This window comes from Sciurus carolinensis, chromosome 6 (genome assembly GCF_902686445.1).
Source record: "Sciurus carolinensis chromosome 6, mSciCar1.2, whole genome shotgun sequence".
Classification (NCBI taxonomy): domain Eukaryota; kingdom Metazoa; phylum Chordata; class Mammalia; order Rodentia; family Sciuridae; genus Sciurus; species Sciurus carolinensis.
Genome location: NC_062218.1, coordinates 13947769 through 13965326, shown reverse-complemented (window position 1 = coordinate 13965326; position 17558 = coordinate 13947769). Strand labels below are relative to the sequence as shown.

General features: G+C 43.0%; 1 protein-coding gene across 1 annotated transcript in view; it reads left to right on the top strand.

Annotated features, from left to right (window-relative positions):
- The window catches only part of Marchf11 (membrane associated ring-CH-type finger 11), a 117955-nt gene extending 105010 nt beyond the window's left edge, over nucleotides 1–12945 (top strand). The window contains exon 4 of the mRNA XM_047556129.1: nucleotides 12451–12945. Within this exon, the coding sequence (XP_047412085.1) occupies nucleotides 12451–12773 (323 nt within the window). The 3' untranslated portion in view covers nucleotides 12774–12945. The remainder of the gene's footprint in view (nucleotides 1–12450) is intronic.
- Nucleotides 12946–17558: the final 4613 nt, after the last annotated feature.

Here is a 17558-nt window from a genome sequence, read left to right as displayed (position 1 = left end):
CAAGGATTGGAATAGCTGAGTAATAAGATGGTTCCATTCCTAGACTTTTGAGGACTTTGAGCAAAAATTTTAAGGAAAGCCAGGAATTAGCAAGGGGTCCAGAGAGAGGCACCTGCCTGGACCTAATAATGCATGCATAACACCATTTTTCATTTTAAAAGAATCATATGAAATTTAATGTGGAAAGAGCGATAGATGCTTGTTTGGGAGAGTAGCCAGGAGGAAGGAAGGCCTGGTCATGGAAGGCTCTGTGGAGCGTGGGAGTGAGAACACACTGAAAGCCAGGAACCGCTGAAGGACTGTGTGCTGGGTCAGCTTGATATTGATAAAAGACCTTTGACAACGACAGAACTTGAAGAGGATTCATCTCTGGTAGGTGAAACCAGTGTCTGCAGGGTGAGACAAGCGGTAGTTTGAGACACAGTGAGACAGGATGGGCAGGCAGGAGAGCAAGGCCAGAGAGAGGAAGCCATTGGGGTTGGCCATGGCAAGGAGGAAGAACTTCTGGGAGAAGGAGCAGGTGGCCCTCAGTGCCAGACGCCATGTCCAGGGCCAGTGAAATGAAACCAGTATTGATTCATGTTTTGGCATTTGGGGGTGGATGGGTAGAGGCCGGGCGCGGTAGGTTGAGGGTGGTTGGGAAGGGCAGAAGGACTTTCAGAATGTAAGTTCACCAAGCTCGGCTGACTAAGGAGCTGGTGAACTAGGGCAGAGCTCGAGGGGAGTGTGGGATTGAGAAAGGGTTCTGTTCCTTGGTTTTAATGGTAGAGTTAGGCATGGAAGCCCGTGGGAATGAAGACCCAGAAGATGGGGAGAAAGACTGCAGATCCAGGGTGGGAAGGGGTCACTTCGTGTCACAGGGAATGCAGAGTACTGGAGCCAGAGCCAGAGGGCGAGTTCGCCTTGCCCAGGAGGGCCCTGTGCCTCTGAGGAGGGGGGCGGCTGCTGAGATGGTCTCTGTTTCTCCGTCAAGAGTGTTACCTGATCAGCTGCCCAGGGAGGCACAATGCGGGGAGAAGACTTTGAAGAGAGCAATAAACTCGTTAATGACCCACAGAAGACACTGTGGACACAGAGAGAAGCCAAGGAGCATGAAGAACTGCCGAGCACGGCTGAGGGGCCTCCTGAGGCTGTCGCAGGACAACCCTGATCTACACAGCCATGTGGTCATGAATTTCCACCAAAACAGGGATGAGGTGCAAGTGTGGAGGGGAAGAGGGGGACCCAAGCCAAGACGGGCTTTGGTTATGCAGAGTTGCTCAAAGAAAGAGCAGCAAACTCCACTCTGCCTCTTTCCCCAAGTGGGCAGAGCTGGGCTGCTGGTTGGGCTGAGCTGTCGTGGCTGCTGGTGAAGGAACAAAAGCCAGAGAGAAGCTGGCATTTGGGGAATGGGTCAGGTGGTTGGAAGGTAGAGGGAGGTGCATTGAGATTAAGAAAGTGGGCAAGTGGGAAGTACTGGAGGTTGTCATCAGCAATGGGATGGCCAAGTTCCAGAGCTTGGAGTTGCTTTGGTTTCTGGGAGGGCAAGGCCCAGGCTGGGGTGGAGCAGGAATATGCTGTGGACACGTGGACACTACAGCCTTGTGGGTCTAGGAGCTGAGGAGGTCCATGAGCCACGGGACACATTGTTGGTGGTTGTGGGCACCACCACGCCAGGAGAGCTCACCTCCTGCAGTGTGCATGAATGTGCCCAGGTGTGCACTGTGTGTGGCTCTACTCTGTGATGTCACTATTTTCCAGAAGAGTGGTTGTGGGAATGCTGACTGTGTGAGGCTTGAGAACAAGGGCAGCAACCCAGAGTGTCCCTGAGCACTCTAAGTTAAAGTGAGGTCCCCAAAGAGGCTGAATCACCATGAGAAGAAAGAGCAGAAAGCAGATTCAGCAGCCGTGGAGCCAAACCATCACAAGAAGAGCTGCCAGGGCCCATGCAGGACCAGGGAAGAAGCAGCTCCCCGAACCCCAAAACTTGGGACTTTTCTTCACAGCTGAACTCACCTCTGGGGTTTCCTGGCTTTGTACCACTCAACAACACAGAACTTCACCGAAGGGAATGTGAGCAAACATTCTTCTAAATCATGACGTGCACTGTGGGTGCTGACAGGGAGAGGGGACAAACCCTGAGGTCATCAGGAACCACGGAAGTGAGCACAGAAACCAGGCCCCTGGAGGTTTCACCTGCTTCCAAATGAGTAGACAAAAGGTCTTCAAAACCACGATCCAGCTACTGCGATCCGTGCATCAGTCCAAGCTCCCACCTCGTCTGTCACACTTAATCCTCTCAAGGACCTCAGGCTGCATGGCTGCCATTATCATTCCATCTTAGAGACGGGAAAGCCAAAGTGAGTGACGTCCTCAGGGTTACGCAGCCTGGAAGCAGGGCCCATGATTGGAATCCTGGTACTCCAGAGACTGCACAACCCGTATGAACTCTTACATGACTCAGTTAATTCTGTTTATTATCTGGTAAAACCCCCTACTTAGACGCTGAACCTGAATGGCTAATTTACAAAATACTATGTGGTCTGCAATAAAATGAAACTAATTAAATTACTATCTCAAACACAAATATATGATATAGGGAACAGACACCTTTTCTAAGATGCAGAATCTGATTTAAGATCAGAGATGGAGAAATTCTTTCCTGAAATCCCCAAGTAATGTAGTTATTTTGTGAGGTGTTTATTTATTTATTCAAAATTATTGGAGCCAATGGTATTTGGAAACACTAGTAAAGAGAATGGAAGACATGTATGCAATCTACTGTGCCAAAATTCAGTTCTCTTTCCATTGTTCTGAGTGAAACCATTTCTTAAAAAGAATTATCTGTGTAGAGAATCACATTTCAACCTTGAATTTTCTCACCAGATCACAGAACAGAATATTAAGGAACCCGAGTATTTTTGCATTCAGGTTAAAAAATTTCATTAATATTTTCAATTGAAAATGTCTTATTGGCATCCTGGAATGAAAGAGAAGAGTTATAAATTTTAATTATGCTTATATGATACTTTCTGTTTGGAATTTTTACAAATTGACATTATAGTTTAAGAGAAAGACAAAAAAATCCAAAACCAGCAGAAGTAAGATACTATATTAGAAGCCACAAAGATAAATGTTTTAATTAGATGTTTTAACGTAAATTTTAAAAAATGTTGTTTTCAAAGTGATCAACCCATAGGGTTGCAGTGAATTTGTAGTAGACAGTTTGTCCATTGGAGAAGAAATGGGAAATTAGTTGTAGTTTTGTCTACTTCTTATTAGGAAAAGTTCACACAATCACTAAGAACTGGCTTTGGTCCATGGATTAGAATGTGGGAAACAAATGGAAATCTACCAAAGCAATTTCAAGTCCTAAATCTTTAATTAACACAGAAGATAGATATCAACATTGTTTTTTTAACCAAAAAATATTTTCATGACATCAGAACTGGCAGAGTTTTTTATTTTTATGAACTGTATGGGTTGCTGTGATCCCCTATCTCCTATGCTACCCTTTAGGAGACTAGCCTTTGGTGTTACCAAGAGGAAATTTTGATTTGATGTACTTTTTGGCGTTGGTGCCTCTGGCCACTGAACATTTTGTGGGCTGAAGGGACTCTAGTGATGCTTAGTTTTGGTCAAAAAAGTCTTCTGAGGCCTGAGTTCCTGCAGAACAAGCAGAGTGGACCAGGCCTCCAGGGCCTGGATCAGTGCCTGGGTTCAGAAACTCACTGTGACCCATTGAGCCAGTCACTCAACATCACATCCCTGGGTCTCAAAGAGTGTTCATTCTCCCAAGTTGGATCACATCACACCCAATTTTAAAAAATTATTTTAAATTCAGTGACTGTTTGTTCACCAGGTGAACAGTGGTGCTAAAGGTGAATTTGTGCTCCAAAGGGTCTTCTGACCTCTGTGATGTATGACGCTTCCCCTTTGTTACAAGATATTTCACCTACCCCTGAACTGAGGGACAGAATGACACTTAACAACAGAAATTAAACCGATGCTTATCTGCGCTTGCTGTTAGAGGAGCCCTCTAAGATGCCTTTATTTTCTATAAAAGTATTGACCTCACTCCTTCATTTATTTATCGAAAAAAAAATCACACCCATAGATCTTCTTTCTCAACTAGAAACTTAGATGATTTAGTGATTCTCCTTTCCAGTGAATTATTTTAATCCTTTTTAAAAATGTCAACATACTATATATTTTATAACCTGTAGTGGAGTTTGCAGCTTCTGTGAAATATTATGTGAATGTGCCAATGGTGTGTTGTGCTTCAAGGGTTAGCAGTTGGAAAATCAGGATAACTTCCAATCTATCTACCAAGAAATAAAAGAAAAAGAGAGAGATGATAAAATAATTGATGAATCAATTGACTTCTCAGAAAACAAGTGGTGAAATGAATGGACAGCTTCCTCTCTCTGTTTGGCCTGGAAATAGCAGAGAAGAATCATTTCTTCCTCTAAGGCTGTTTAGGCCTGGGTACAGTCATTTTAAAAGTATTTGGGTTCATAGTTGCTTGATGCAGGCCAATAAGATAGTGCGGGTGGCGGGGTGCCTACAGTTTGCTGGGGCAGAACACAAATGTTTATAAAGAATTTTCAACTCTTCCATTCATAAACGATTTTTAACTCTTTCCTCCCCACTATTCCCTCTGTCCATTCCCCCTTCCCCAGGCTAAAATCCACTTTTCACGAAATATGGGCACTGACTCCTAAACCCTTTTCAAATCTAGTTTTGAAATGCATGTCTCAGTTTGTCTTTGGTGTCATAAAATATTAGTTTAATGTTTAAAAGGACAACCCTCAAGGTATTGTTCTGTTTCAATGACACTGTTGCAGCTAGATTAAGTCAATCTTTGTCTTCCCTTAGATTCCTGGGATGGGGCCCCTCCTCTTTATCTCTCCCTCTCATTTAGCAAAGATTGAGTTCTTAGCATGCGCCAGGCCCTGCAGTGGGAATGGATATCTACAGGCAAGTAAGATAAGCTTCCCATTGTCAGGGAACACATAGCTAGTTAGCTGGTTAGGGATCAGGGGCATATCAACAGTGTTTTCAGTACAGGTGTAAAGTCAAACAGGGTGAGTGTGTCCTGTGTACAGTGGTAGATGGTAGGAGTGGGTGATTGATCTTGTTTGACTCCATCAGATAAGAAAATATGAGAGAATCTGGATCTTGAAGCATGATTAATAGCTCATCATGCAAATGTCAGAGTGGAAATTCCAGCATCTTCTCTGTTTTATGGTTGCAGGTCAGATTTGCTAAGAAGACAGAACGAGCAGAATTGAGTGCAAGTGGTGAGAGGAGTCCTGGTGACTCCCAGCTTTCTGATTCAGCTGACTTGGAGTAGTGCCATTAGCTGACCTAGGGACGGCAGGACGAGAGGGAATTCAACCTGTCAGTAGCTCACTCACCCTCCCTTCCTTAGTAAAGGGCTAGGTTCCATATAAAACTGGGCTTTGCAGTCTCATTCTGATGCCAGCAGTGGTGTCCTCAGTGCTGCAGACCCCACACAGACGTGCCCTCCCCACCCGGCCGGTGGCGGCAGGCCTCGTGGAGCAGAGAGGCAGCGGCACGGAATGGACACCAAGCTCCTTTGGTGCACTCTCAAGAGAATCTCTGCTGTCACTCAGGGTCTTCCCTCTTGTGAAGGGGCTTCTCTTCACATGTGCTGCTATCTGCTTTGGGGGTGGGATGGCTTAGACCATCAATATCTGGGTATTAGTCAGCCTCTGGCATCGGGTTTTGTGTGTGTGTGTGTGTGTGTGTGTGTGTGTGTGTGTGTGTATGTGAAGCTTCAGAATAGTTCATGGTCCTTACCAGGTTCCTCAGACACATGGTTTTACTGCCTGTGGTAATAATGAATCTGTTTGAGCCCCTGAGCTGTTAGGTCTCATGATCAGCATGCCATTCTCAACCTGGTCCTATGAATTTTACTTTGTTCTAGACAATTCTGAGATGAACCAAGGTCTGTACCATTAATATTGAACAATAGAAAAAACAACACTTCTTGAAAGTGCATTTTATATGGACCGTTTCTTCACATTATTTATTTCTATTTGGACAACGTTGGACATAGTATCCATTAAAATCCCCATATGTTTTTAGGACATTGTGCTTCCCAGAGGTGTAGGAATTCATGAAAACGTTTTGAAACCTGGTGACTTTTGTGATGACATATGTCAATCTTCATTTAAGTTTTATCTTGTGTGTTTTTTAAAAATTTTTGTTTTAGTTGTTGATGAACCTTTATTTTATTCATTTATTTATGTGCAGTGTTGAGAATTGAACCCAGTGCCTCACACATGCAAGGCAAGTGCTCTAGCACTGAGCCACAATCTCAGCCCCTATCTTGTGTGTTTTTGTGTGTTCATGTACATATTCAGTCCATCAAAAACCTTCTGTATATATAGAAATAACCTTGATTTCTGGTTATTTCTTCAAGACTCATTTTAATAAAATATTTAAACTTGTGACATGTTGGGAAATAGTGTTAGGAGAGCTAATGTGTTTGGACCACAGACTAGTTTGTTTAATCCTTTGAAGCAATCATTCTCTGACCTTCACCAAAGAGTAGAAATTTTAGAGTTAAAATCATGCTAAGTGAAATAAGCCAATCCCCCAAAACCAAAAACCCTGTATTTTCTCTGACATGCTGATGCTAATTCACAATAGGAGGGGGGCCAGGGAAAAATAGAGTTAATTTAGATTAGGTAGAGGGGAGTGAAGGGAGGGGAGGGATGTGGGGTAGGAGGGATAGTAGAGTGAATCAGACATTATTATCCCATGTACGTACATGGGATTCTATATCATGTATAACCAGAGGAATGAGAAATTAGACTCCATTATACATGATGTATCGAAGTGCATTCTACTGTCATGTATAACTAATTAAAATAAAATTTTTTAAAAAGTAGGACCTGTTGTTGAGATAGGCCCTGAACCTTTCTAGCATATGCCACCAAACAGGACCCAGAGTCTCTGACCTGGTTCTGGTCACACTCACTTCCCAGGAGGACACAAGGCTTATTTAAAGGGTTTGAATATGACAGAGAGATAACAGTCTTGGCAAAGGAGAAAGGTGAAATTAAGCTGTAAATCTTGGACAATTTCACAATCAAGAGACTTTTCTGCCAGATATCTGCCGTGAGCAGGCAGTTCTTTAGCCTTCCCGGGGTCATTTTGATGGAGCCCTGCACAGGACTGTACCTGGGTTTCTCTGCCGTTTCCCCAGGGCCTGCATTTCCTGGTAAGGCCGAGGGTGAGGCGACTCAGCCGGCAGCCAGACAAAGCTCAGGGCAGGATTCGGGTGCCGCCTGCAGCTACGGCTCCCTGTCTTTCTCTCCCCGCGGTGGGGCTGTTTCATGGGCATCCTCTACATCTAACAGTGTCAGTGACACACAGGGATATTGAAGATGGCACTAATTGTATAATTTGTCTCAAACTACAGCCTCCAGGACTTAATCTACTCATGTTTTAAATGAGGGTGAGGAAGCTTATCCATAAGGTCTCTGGTGGTCAGTTTAGGGGGCTTTAACAAAATACTATGGCCTGGGTGGCTTAAGTAGCATTTTCTCTCTTTCTTGTGGTTCTGGGAACTGGGAAGTCCAGAGTGCTGGCATGTTTGGTGTCTGGTGAGGGCCTTTGTTCTTGCTTGTGGTCAGCCCCCATCTTCTCATTGTGCCTTCACATGGCCTTGGTGTGTGCACACACAGAGGCAGGGCAAGAGACCTCTTTCACGTCTCCCTTTCTTTTTAAAGAGTATTTATCTCACCATAAGGACCCCATCCTCATGATCTGATCTAACCCTGCTTACCTCCCAAAGGCCACCTCCAAATACCATCATACTGGGAATTTAATCTGTCAACATTGGAATACCAGGGAACACTGATAGGTGGTCTATGTTAATTTCCTAGTTGGTCATTCTACAACCAGAAGAGACTGCCATACACTGGAAACTTAGCATGGATAGGACTCAGGTACTGAGACAAATTCAAGTCTCCATCTCACCTCTGATTTTTATACCTTTGTGATATTGGACCAATTGTTAAATCTATTTAGGTCTCAATTTCCTCAAATTGTTCCCTGATAGTAATAACACCTATTTGTAGAGTTGCTTTCAAGATTAAACGAAAATCATGCATGTAAAACTCTTAGGAAAGTTCTTGGAACAAAATTACCCCTAAAAAATTTTAAGAAAAATTTAGCTTATAAGTTACGAGAAACAACTACAGCTATCCAAACCAAGGCTGAGGCTGGCAACCCAAGGAATGGCAATGTTGACTAATGGTTTGGTTGTTAATATAAGATAAAATTTGTATTTGACCATAAACTGTGCAAGCTTTTGTTCAGATGTTGAAATAGACATAGACAAATCGAGTGTGTGTGTGTATACACCCACAAGTGCGTGAGCTCATAACCTTAAGTATCTTGATCTTCTCTCTCATTTCTTTGGGTAATTGGTTCATATCTATTGATAGAATTTCAAAATAAACACACCACTTAAAATTTTGAATATGTTTCACTTACATAATACCTTTTTAAAAAATTTCATTGAAACCAGAAACTATTTAGGCTGGCTTTGTTTTTCAAGATTATTCCCTAACAGAAATGTCCTTTGCACACCATAAGGGTATGTTCTCATTAAATGTTATCAGCAAGAAAATGACAAAAACCAATCCCTCCCCTTCCACAACACACAAACACTGCAGAACTCTCCAGACCCCAGATCCCTATAATTCACACTTTGGACATCTGTGCCATTTAGTGTAACTGGTATCTAAAATATTTTGCATTTACGTTTTACAGAAATTGTCATTTCTTTTCCCTGCAGACTAAGTGACTCAGATGACAAAGCAAATCCAAGCCTGTTCTCATATGACCTGAAATGTCAAGGTGACAAATTCATTTGATTATCAGTAAGAAAGCATACTCATATGGTTTTTAAAAACTGGATTTTCTAAGCACCCTGGAGTTGAATGCCCAGTACCAAAAATAAAAAATAATAATAATAAAAGTAAATAAAAAACTAAAGGTTGGATTTTCAACACAGTGAAATAGACTTGAATGAATCCTTAGCCTGGATTGAAGATTTATTGTAATCATGTCTTCTCATAACCACTAGTATAAAAGGCATTTGCCACAACTCCAGAACACAAAGAAGAAACAGGGTAATGCATACTACCGAGGACATCTTTGAGGGTGGGTGGGATTCATTGTATTCCAGGGAAATCTAAGCTTGCAGAGGGCAAGGAGTACTTCTGTGTGCTCATGGGAGCAAAATGAAATCTGAGCATCACTCATAACTTAATACAATTAAGAGGCTGCCCATGGAGTTGGAAATTCAAGAGGACTGTGTCCTCTTGAGTAGTTTTCCTTGGTTAATTCTGTTCCAAATGTTCTAGAAAGACCTGTGGAGCGTGTGTCTGTACATTGGGTAGATTTATGCATTAAGAAAAGAAATACTAGGAATATATTCCCAGAAAGAGAGTTTAAACTCTAGTAAACGATCTGATTTCTGGCCTTTCAAAGGAAATCAGTGAAAAGCGAAGAGCAACCTGGGAAAGGGTGGTTTCTCCTGGAAAGCTGCTCAGACCCCCCATCACTGAACTTACTCACAGTCAGCCTGTCTCAAGCTGTAATATCCTCGCGATCAGTGTGAACCAATACCCCTTCCACATAAATTCACCATTGATTTTTAATTAATAATGGTGTCTTGTATTTTTATAGTTGCCATCTCAGAGGAAATTTGATGGCTTTATAGTTGATAAGATCCAATTTATCTTCACACTCTCCTGCTGAATGTAAAAATTAGGTATTTCCAATTGCTTTTTAAGGAGGAAAAAGAGATTCAGCAAGGTTAAATTGTGGCCATGGTGAATTTAGAAAGCTAATAATAAAATCACCAACTAAAATCTAGTAGTCTTGACTTATGTTTCCTGAAAACCTCTGGCCAATTAGGTCAAATTTGACTATTTCTTTGGAAAAAGAATTTGATCAGAACAACTTTTCGGGGCTGGGGTTGTGGCTCAGTGGTAGATGCTTGCCTAGCATGTGTGAGGCACTGGGTTCAATCCTCAGCACCACGTAGAAAAAGAAATGAAGTTATTTTAAAAATACAGCTTTTCAAAATTGTTATGATTGGGCTGGGGAGATAGCTCAGTTGGTAGAGTGCTTGTCTTGCAAGCACAAGGCCCTGGGTTCGATCCCCAGCACCGCAAACAAACAAACAAAAAAAAATTGTTATGATTGACAGCAGTTTATATCTGTTACACCTGGCAGTGTTCAATAATTGGGCCGAGTGGATTTTTACTTATTAGATCACATACAGTTTTTAGTTCTATGTTAATATCTTTGGAAGCTTTGAAGCTACATGTATCAGGTTATCTTCTGGTAAGAGCAATGTGAAACTTAAATTCTGACATTAGATAGGTAACATTCTGATATTTCAAGGTGTGTGGCTATCTCCATCACCTATCTGACATTGTGTTAGCTGACGGAAACCTGATCTTTCCAACAGAAACACCCCAAACGTGCTTTGTATGGATGGGAAGAGCATCACCCTTTGAATCACCCATTCCTCCAGCCTTGGGAATATGGGACTTGGAGTTTCCCTCTTCCTTCAGTTACAGTTGCTCCCATTTTTCTTCTGAACTCATTCCTTTGTCCCTCTGTGCTCTGCTTATTGCTACTCTGGTCCTCATGTATAATACAGCAGCCTCCTTTGTTTCCCCAAATTCCTCAATTCCATTTCAGATTAATTTTCCAAATTATTTGTAATATTTTAAATAATTGTAATTTTTGAAATTTTTGAATTCTATTGGTACAAAAATATACAGAATAATATGTGAAACATCCATATCCAATTGCTCCGTTTAAAATATTGCAACATTTGAGACAGTCGAAAGCCCTCTTGGAAGCCCTCCTCAATCTCGTTTCTTTTCCTTTCCATTATCATGAATTTAGTGCTTTTCTCATGCATACAATTTAAACATTCACCATATGTATGTGCATCCAGAAAAATGTAGAATCATTTCAGAAATTTTCATTTTCTCATCATGGCTTTAAGATTTTCATTCTGGTTTTGAGGCCCATCCATGTTCCTGGGTACGACTTTGTCCCCTTAATTTTACTGTCATCCATTGGATCCATGTTCCACAATTGCTTGCCATGTTTTTCTTTAAATATAAATAATCATGCGGTAAGCTTTTTTTGGTCCTGGTGATGGAACCCAGGAGCGCTTAACCACTGAGCCATGTCCCCAGTCCTCTTTTTTTATATTTTATTTTGAGACAGAATCTTGCTGAGTTGCTCAGGGCCTCGCCAAATTGCTGAGGATCTTGGATCCTCCTGCTGCAGCCTCCCGAGCTGCTGGGATTATAGGCATGCACCTTATTCACAGGCTTCCTTATTTGCATTTTTGCAAGTTTCCCTGTGGCAGGCACCAGGACTCTGAATGCTAGGAGGTCGCAGTGCTCCTTAGGTGAGTGGTGGCGCTCCTCTGGCGTGCCACCCTCCACCGGGCAGATCTTTCCTGACCTCCCCACTGACTTTCAGTGACATCGCAGTTTCCTCAAAGCCAAGAGCTCCTCCTCACTCTCCATCTGAAGGGGTGTCTCCTGCAGGTGCTCCTTTTCTCCCAGAGGAGCCAGGCTGTGTGCGGGGCGTGGAGTGGGCGGTGAGCTGTGTGGGACTCGGGGTTCACTGGGTTGTGATCCCTGGGCTTCTCTTACGACCTGGTTTGTTTTCCTGAAAGTCTGCCTCAGGAACATGTGACCATCAGGCTCACTTCCCCATGGCGGAGACCCGGGACTCTGGGTTTGCCTCCCTGCTCCAGCACTTCCGGCTGTGTGTGCCTGGCCAAGGGCCTTCACATCCCTGTGTCTTGGTTTCCATGTGCGTGAAGTGAGGGAAATGCTGGTATTCTTCGCACGGCTGTGAGAACGAAGTGGGATAATACACATAAAGCTCAAGCAGGGGTCCAGTCAACTTTTGTTGTGTTGTTGAGGAAAGGACAAATGACAGAAAGGGAATACCATATCTGCTGTGTGTCAGGCCTTGTTTTAGACACTGGGCAGAGGGTAGTGACCTGCATATCTGTCTCTGTCCCAGCTTGTCAGTTGGGTCCACGCCCCCTGCACATTGCTTGGCACATACTGGACACCATGTTGAATCAACAAACAAATTTAATGATTCTTCTAAAGAAATGTGTTCTGAGCCACAATGGAGCAAGTAAATTAGACCAGGGCTGGTGAAGTCTGCATGGTAGTCGCTCTTTGAATATTGATTCTTTCTGTGTAAGGTGGGTGGTGGCTTGCCAGGAGTCATATTTGAGTAGTCAGGATACTGAATTTTGATGGGATGAATAACACAGAATGGATCATTTCTTGAACCCCTCTTCTTAATACAAAATAGGATTTCCAACTTTTGATGAGGATGTCTTACTTTTTCCCCCTTGAATTTCAGGTCTCATTGTGCATGAAGGAGCTGCAGTTTACAGAGTTTTTAAACGCTGGAGAGCAGTGAATTTGCACTGGGATGTGTTAAATTATGACAAAGCCACAGACATTGAAGAGAGCAGCCGGGGAGAGTCTTCCACCAGTAGGACTTTATGGCTGCCACTGACGGCCCTGCGGAGCAGAAACTTGGTTCACCCGACGCAGCTCACCTCGCCCAGGTTCCAGTGTGGCTATGTGCTCCTGCATCTGTTCAACCGGATGAGGCCCCAGGAGGACCTGTCAGAAGACAACAGCTCCGGAGAGGTTGTGATGAGAGTGACTTCAGTGTGACCGGCATGCCTGGCGATGCAGCGCGGGCCACCCTGCACCTTTCGGAATGTAATTGCAATGAGTGGAGAAACCATAGCACTTCTAAAAACCACACATCTGTGAACTTTTTAAAATTTATGCTTTTTATATGAACATTTGAATTGCAAATACATTTTTCTGAAAAAAAAAAAAGAGAGTCCTCTTGTTCTTTGTTTTCTGATTTGTCACATCTTTTATAAGTTAGTACTTGAAATCATTATACATATAATTTAACTACTTGGTTAAAAGAATGATGGAAGTTATCCTTAAGGCCAAAACTATTTTTTTTCCTGCTTATTTTAAATATATTTTTACCAAACTTGCTGCTGCACGTGTAGTTTTTCGGACAGTACGAATGGGGAAGCATTTGGCGTGCGGTGGGCAGATCCCAAGTGCCCGTCGAGGGCATGGCACGGGTGCTGCCGTGGCGCTCTGGGCCTGGCTTCTTGTGCCTCATGCTGTTGGCAAGCTGTAGCGTGACTTTTTAACGTGATGAAAAACAACTTATCACCAGCAATGCGAATTCTAAGGATCATGGCTTGCTCCTAATTTCTGAAGCAGCGCAGAGAGCTTCCGAAAAGATAAATATGAGCAGAATAAGATGGTTTTATCCCAAATCATATCAAACGGGCAAGGCTGGCTATTTCCAGTTCTTAAAGCTCATCAGAATATTGCACCATATACATGTTATAATAATAGTAACTCAAAAAAACAATACTGCCTCACATTTACAGTCCTCCAATAGACCTAACACAACTAGATTCCTCAATTATGAATGTCTTGAATTATCTGAGCACCATTTTAGATTTTCCTTACGTATCTTCCTAATTGTTTAAATATACTCCTACTTGGTCTAATGAAGTCCTAAAAATATGTTTTCCAGCTGTGAGATGTCTTCTCTAGATGACTTGTATCAGTATTTTTTTTTTAATGAAAAGAGGAAAAGAAAAATGAAGCTATTGACTCCCCAGGAACAGGTTGCTAACTCGTGGTACCTGGGACTTTCCACCTTTTAGACTTCCCAGTGGAGGTAATTGGCACATTTTAATGGGCAGTGACAAGAGATGGGAAGGCAGACGGGCATACTTCCTTTAGAAACATGAGTTGAACATGCTGGCTGTTTGAAGCAATTAATTAGATTTTAAAACACATGAAATATAGGTGATGCATTATAATGTTTTGTATTCTATTCTCTAAAAACTTTTGTGTGGTTGATAATAGAATAGACAGCATTGATTCCCACATAGCAAACTCTCCCACTTCTAAAAATTATATTTTTCCAGTTGAAAATCTTTGCCACAATGAGAAGTTTTGACGATTTGCAGAAATGGGAAAAATGAATCACAAAGTCTTGAAAGAATGAAAACCCAACATTATGTAGAGACCGATCTAGATCTAGAGGGTGAGAGTGCTGAGCATTCTGTTCCAACCTTTGAGGGATTTGCTTGTTTTAAACTGATGTTCAATGAGTAAAGTCCTGGTGGGCTCCTGCATGTTTTAATCACGAAGGCAAGTCATAAACTGCACATCATTTAATGGAGAATAATTCCAGCTACTACTGACATTGCAATGTAGAGCATTGTGTTAAAAACAGTGGACTCAGACTTTAGACAGGAGCACTCCCGAGTGTGGCAAGCCTGCTTTTGAATTAGTGTGTCACTTGACAACAAAATGGGGCAGAGGATGAGAATCCCCCTCTGCCATATCTGCCTGGGGTGTACGGTGGAGACCTCTGGATATGAGAGCGCTGGTGGAGAGGGCACCTGAAGGAAGCCTCCTTCCTTCCCAGGACCTTGCCCTTTGGGTGTGCCTTCTGTCTACATCCTGCACACCCCCTCGCCATCTCCTACCTCCTGTAACACAAACACACAAATACCAGTACACAATCCAAGTCAGCACTGGAAGAAGAATCTAGCAGAATTTCCACCCCCTAAAAATATACCATCCCTGAAAGGATTGCATGGAAATTCAAGTGTGGGGGTGTGCATTTAAAAAATTGAATTCATTGCCTTAAAATAATTAAAATTCTTAATAACATGCTGTATGAGTTATGATGATATAAACCCTTATCTTTTCAACTATTAATACCATAATTCAAACTCCAGCTGCCTTTGATGCCAAGAACATTGATGATAAGGAAATGAGTTGGAAATATCTTATTTTCAAAATCTATTCCAATATTATAAAAATTTAGAAAGTCCACTCCGTGTGTCTCTTTTGAGTCATTCATTTGCAGCCTAAGACATTTACAGGAGCACCTTCTGCGTGCCAGGCCTGATATCAGAGGAGCCTTGGCGGGCGGTGCATCCTACACGTTGACATGCAGGTGAGCTAAGAGAAGCGGCAGGTCGGAGAGGTAGTGAATTGTCCCTGGGGCGTCTGGGGAAGGGTCCCCGAGGGGCTGGTGTTAATGAGCATCTGCGAATCAGCAAAGGAGTAATGGACACTCTGGAGGAAAAGAGAGGCATGTTCTAGCAACGGAAGGGTCTCTGGTGGGAGAGCACCAAGTACAGGAGGGAACAGGATCCCGTCCACTGGGTCGGCTGGGTACCTGGGACTGAATCCCACAGGATGAGAAGTTGGTGGGCTGCAGCCTGTGGTAAGTTTTGGCAGGGTCGTTCCTGGGGGATGGATATTCTGTCTCCATCAACGGCTGTAAACCCAATAATGCAGAAAATTGGGGCATCAGATGGGATACATCCATCTCTCTCCGAGGAGACACAGAAACCCAGAATTCCACAAAGGAAAGCACATCAAAGATCTATGAAGCAGAGCGTGATTTCTCCATTAAAAATTTCACCACTTTCCAGAGTAAATAAATTTTTTATCTGATTTTTTCTTCAGTATAACATTTTTATTTTTTATTCTGAACATCCCACTGAAAACATGTCCAATTAACTAAGTTCTGTCTCTTGCTTTTGCTTCATCCTAGGTGGGACTGATTCTCTTTTCTATTTTTCTCTGGTAGGTTGGTGATGTCAGGTAGGCCTATTGTTTTTGATGATGTTGTGAAAGCTCCTTCCTGCCTCTTCTGTGGAGTCAAACAGCAAAAAAAGCTTTGCTGCCCTGAATTCTATAAAAGCTGTCATCCAGCTATTGATGAGTCATTTTAAACATGGTCACGTTTTTGTCCATATTTTCCTGTGAGTTTATTTAGTTACACATTTTAATGACAGCAATTTACAAAAGTCTGACATATTAAACTTCTCTTTCCAAGTTCATCCTGTTTCAAACTAAGTTATGGTAAAGTTTGATGTCGTTCTCCTATATAATATATAACAATATAATGCAACATATCATATAAAATGTATTTTATAATGTTATATAATTCATGTTGCATAATTTCATGTAATTCACATAAAATAATTTAATGTCTCATACATTAAGTAATAATTGTTTAAAGGTCTTCAATAGATACTTAAGGCAACTAGCTTAGTTCCAGTCTCTCGATTCAGAAAAAAATGTTCCCATCCTGTGCTCCTGAGGCAGAGTTGCAGCGAAGTCTGTCATTTAAGTGAAGCTGGAACTCTGGACCACAGTGGTGCCTGCGATTAATTCCTTACCTTCACCGGGAGCCATTTTCCACACTGGATTTATCTTGCTAATTAGCCAAGGAGTTTAGAGTTGCCTTCAGGCATTTTCCCCCAGAAAACAGGCGACTAGGAGCCAATATGTGATCTTCTATGAAGTTTGGTGATAGGTCTTTTTAAAAACCATTAACAAAATGACCAAAGCAGCGGATAGGTAGCACTCTTTCACTGTGCCCTTTGCCCTGTGCTCGCCCACCACACTGAACAAAGCCTTGTTAATGTCCCCCTCAGGACTCCTACTTCTCCTTTCTCCACTGATTCTGGCTTAGGCAAACAAGGTGGCATTGTCCCCTTCTTGCCATAGTTGCAACTGTTATCCAGGCACATACGGAAGCCCTTGCTTATGCCTTTTTGGCACATGATTCAGGGTCAGCTCACCAAGGCCAAGGGGAAGCTGCCTTTGTAAGGAGGTGGGGCACAAACCCGGTGAAGGGGCAACAGTGGGGGGACAAGGCAAGTGGAGCAAGCGCCGTCTTCCTGGAGGGAACAAGGGAAGGTGGCCAGGACACAGTGCAAGAGACAGGCTCACTTCCTGAACTCTGTGGCCTCGTGGATGAGGGAGAGAAGGCAGCAGGCAGTTACAGTCTCTGCGTCCTGTTGCCAACACAAGAACAAAAGAACAAAGGGCAGGACAAAAGACTTGTTCGGGGACAGTTTCCTGCAGGTTCTAACCTCTAGTCCAAGCACCTGAAGAGCAGGAGCTGACTGAAGAGGGAGAGGCAGAGTATGCAGGAAGTAGGCATTTAGGGGAGGAGCGGGAGGAGGAGGAGAAGGAGGAAGAGGGAGGAGAGAGGTGGCTCAGAGCAGGAGGAGGTGGCAGATGATCCAAAGCTCCTGTGCCCGTAAGGCAGCTATGTGGAGATGCCGGGAGGCAGTAGGGGTGAGCCCCAAAGTTAGACGCACAGTCTCTGCTGGAGGAAATGGACATGTCAGGAGGTCCAGCCTAGCACTTGGAGGAAGAGAGAGAGAGAGAAAGAGAGAGAGAGAGAGAGAGAGAGAAAGAGAGAGAGAGAGAGAGAGAGAGAGAGAGAGAGAGAGAGAGAGAGAGATGCAAAATGGGGAGAGAAATGAAGGGGAGTAAATGTTTAGAAGCCCAAGGCAAAGACTGCTTCAAAAGGCAGGAAGAGGTCAAGAGAATGGAATGTTTCTTAAAAGGAAGATCAGGGCCCGGAAGCAG